This window comes from Plasmopara halstedii, assembly GCF_900000015.1.
Source record: "Plasmopara halstedii genome assembly, contig: Scaffold_614, whole genome shotgun sequence".
Lineage (NCBI taxonomy): Eukaryota > Oomycota > Peronosporomycetes > Peronosporales > Peronosporaceae > Plasmopara > Plasmopara halstedii.
This window is the reverse complement of record NW_020187532.1, coordinates 1655348-1657177: the sequence shown is the minus strand read 5'-3', so window position 1 is coordinate 1657177 and position 1830 is coordinate 1655348. Positions and strand designations below refer to the sequence as shown.

The following is a 1830-nucleotide window of genomic DNA, read 5'->3' as shown; positions in this document are numbered from 1 at the left end:
TTCGATCTTGTTCTTAATAGCTTTGTCGCTCGACTCATACTTAACCTCTTTGTGCTTGTTCATGTCCATTTTAGATCGACCAAAAAGCATTGTTGCCTACCAGTATCATCATCTCAGCAATAACCGCCTTCGACTTATCAACATCACTCTCTCGTCAAATATTTGATTCAGTCTCCATAAACAGGGCAAAAGCCTTGTGAGAGCTGGCCTTGACAAAGCAGTAAGTCTTCCTTATCTCCATACCATGAGAAAAGTACCACTTGAAATAAAGGAGTGTAGATGAGAATCTTTTCACAAAAGTAGCTACCAATCAACTTGCGAGCTGTTTTGGCTCGCCTTTGCTTGCGCGCCTCATTGTGATCGAATATGCCTTACTAATGACGCTCTCATACGTACAGTCGATCAGTACATTCTTGAAAATTGGAGTCATCTCACCAAAGTACTGTTTAAGGTGTTCTGGTATTCGAATATCACACTCAAGAAAGCCGAATACCTTGTCTGCTTTGATGACATCGATGATACAATCATACGCTTCAACCGTAGTCAATCGACCGCATGGCATCTCATTACCCAGGGCCCATAGATATAGAGCGTTAGTGTTGTACCCTCTAATTTTCTTACAGACCTTACCACCGCGAATCTTCGTCTCATTACGCTTAGCGTAGCGATTGAAGACAATAGATGGACCTCCAGCAATGTTGGCCTTCATCTGAGAGTAGACTTCCTTCTCCTCCTTGTCGATCGAGTAGACCAGTCTATCCGAGTTGAACTCAAGCAACTTCTTATACCGAAACCTCTTAAGCGCCATGTCTTTTCGAGCGGTGTTGCACTTAACGCAGCTGAGCAAGTTATTACCGTCGATGTGGCCAACATTATTGTTGCAACGATCCGCTGAAGCGGTATCAGCAGTCAGCTGACAGTAGCATAGACCACACAGATACTTTTGCTTTTGCAGCAATGTCTTCACGTGCTCGAGTGTCATACCGAAATTTCGATTTGCCTTAGCATCCTGACTTTCGTAGCCAGTCATGCGCTGAGCTAAAAATTGGGATGCGTTAGCAGGTTTCTTATCCGGATATTGGAGATTATTGAAGCAGGTCTGATACATGACCTTCTCTGAAAGACCAGATAGAGACACTCCATCCGCGACCACATTTAGATCGAAGCGCTTAAATAGCTCTAGCTAAGCCTTGAACGCTTTGGTGAAAGGGACTACGTCGAGAATATTGTACCAGATCAGTAGGTTTTTAATCGATTTCATCTCGTAGTAATCCCACACGAAATCCACTCGTTCGTAGTCGTCGCTGGTTATGCTTGTTCCACGATGCTTGCTATCAAAAGCTGATATAGGCAGGATAGTCGTCTGGTTTTGATGCATTAAACGCGGTGATGTACTCGTAAGGGAAAGACCCTTACCAAGACCACAGACACATCTAATTTTGTCATCGCATTTGCAGCCACCGAGAAATGTTGTAAGATACTTGTCGTAGCTGGTACCAGCTGGTACATAGTTAGTTAAATCAAGCATATTCATGTCCGATGTAGTAATGCACATAAAGCTGGGGTTCTTGATGACGGATTCGATGTTGTCAATACCAGTTACGGCAAGCAAATCCTTCTTAATCAAGTTAATATTGTATCGACCAAGGATAAAGCCGGAGACTGGTACCTGGTCAAGCTACTGTTTCAGCTTACCATAATCAGACCTTTGCTTACCAAAACCAAGACTGCGGTAAACGTAAAAAAAGCTGGCATATTTTCTCTCTTCGATCCAACTCTCCACATCGAACATCTTGTAGGTCTTGCCAAGATTGACTCCTGGAATTTCCG

The 1830-nt window shown here is 43.4% G+C and overlaps 1 protein-coding gene across 1 annotated transcript in view; it reads right to left on the bottom strand.

The window, feature by feature from the left end:
- PHALS_12340 (hypothetical protein PHYSODRAFT_330091) overlaps nucleotides 1-1108 on the bottom strand; it is a gene marked incomplete at both ends in the record, with an annotated part of 2107 nt that extends 999 nt beyond the window's left edge. The window contains 3 exons of the mRNA XM_024727868.1: nucleotides 1-96; nucleotides 258-370; nucleotides 436-1108. The exon at nucleotides 1-96 is cut by the window's left edge and continues 999 nt beyond it. Coding sequence (XP_024578402.1) covers nucleotides 1-96; nucleotides 258-370; nucleotides 436-1108 — 882 coding nt within the window. The remainder of the gene's footprint in view (nucleotides 97-257; nucleotides 371-435) is intronic.
- Between the last annotated feature and the right edge of the window lie 722 nt (nucleotides 1109-1830).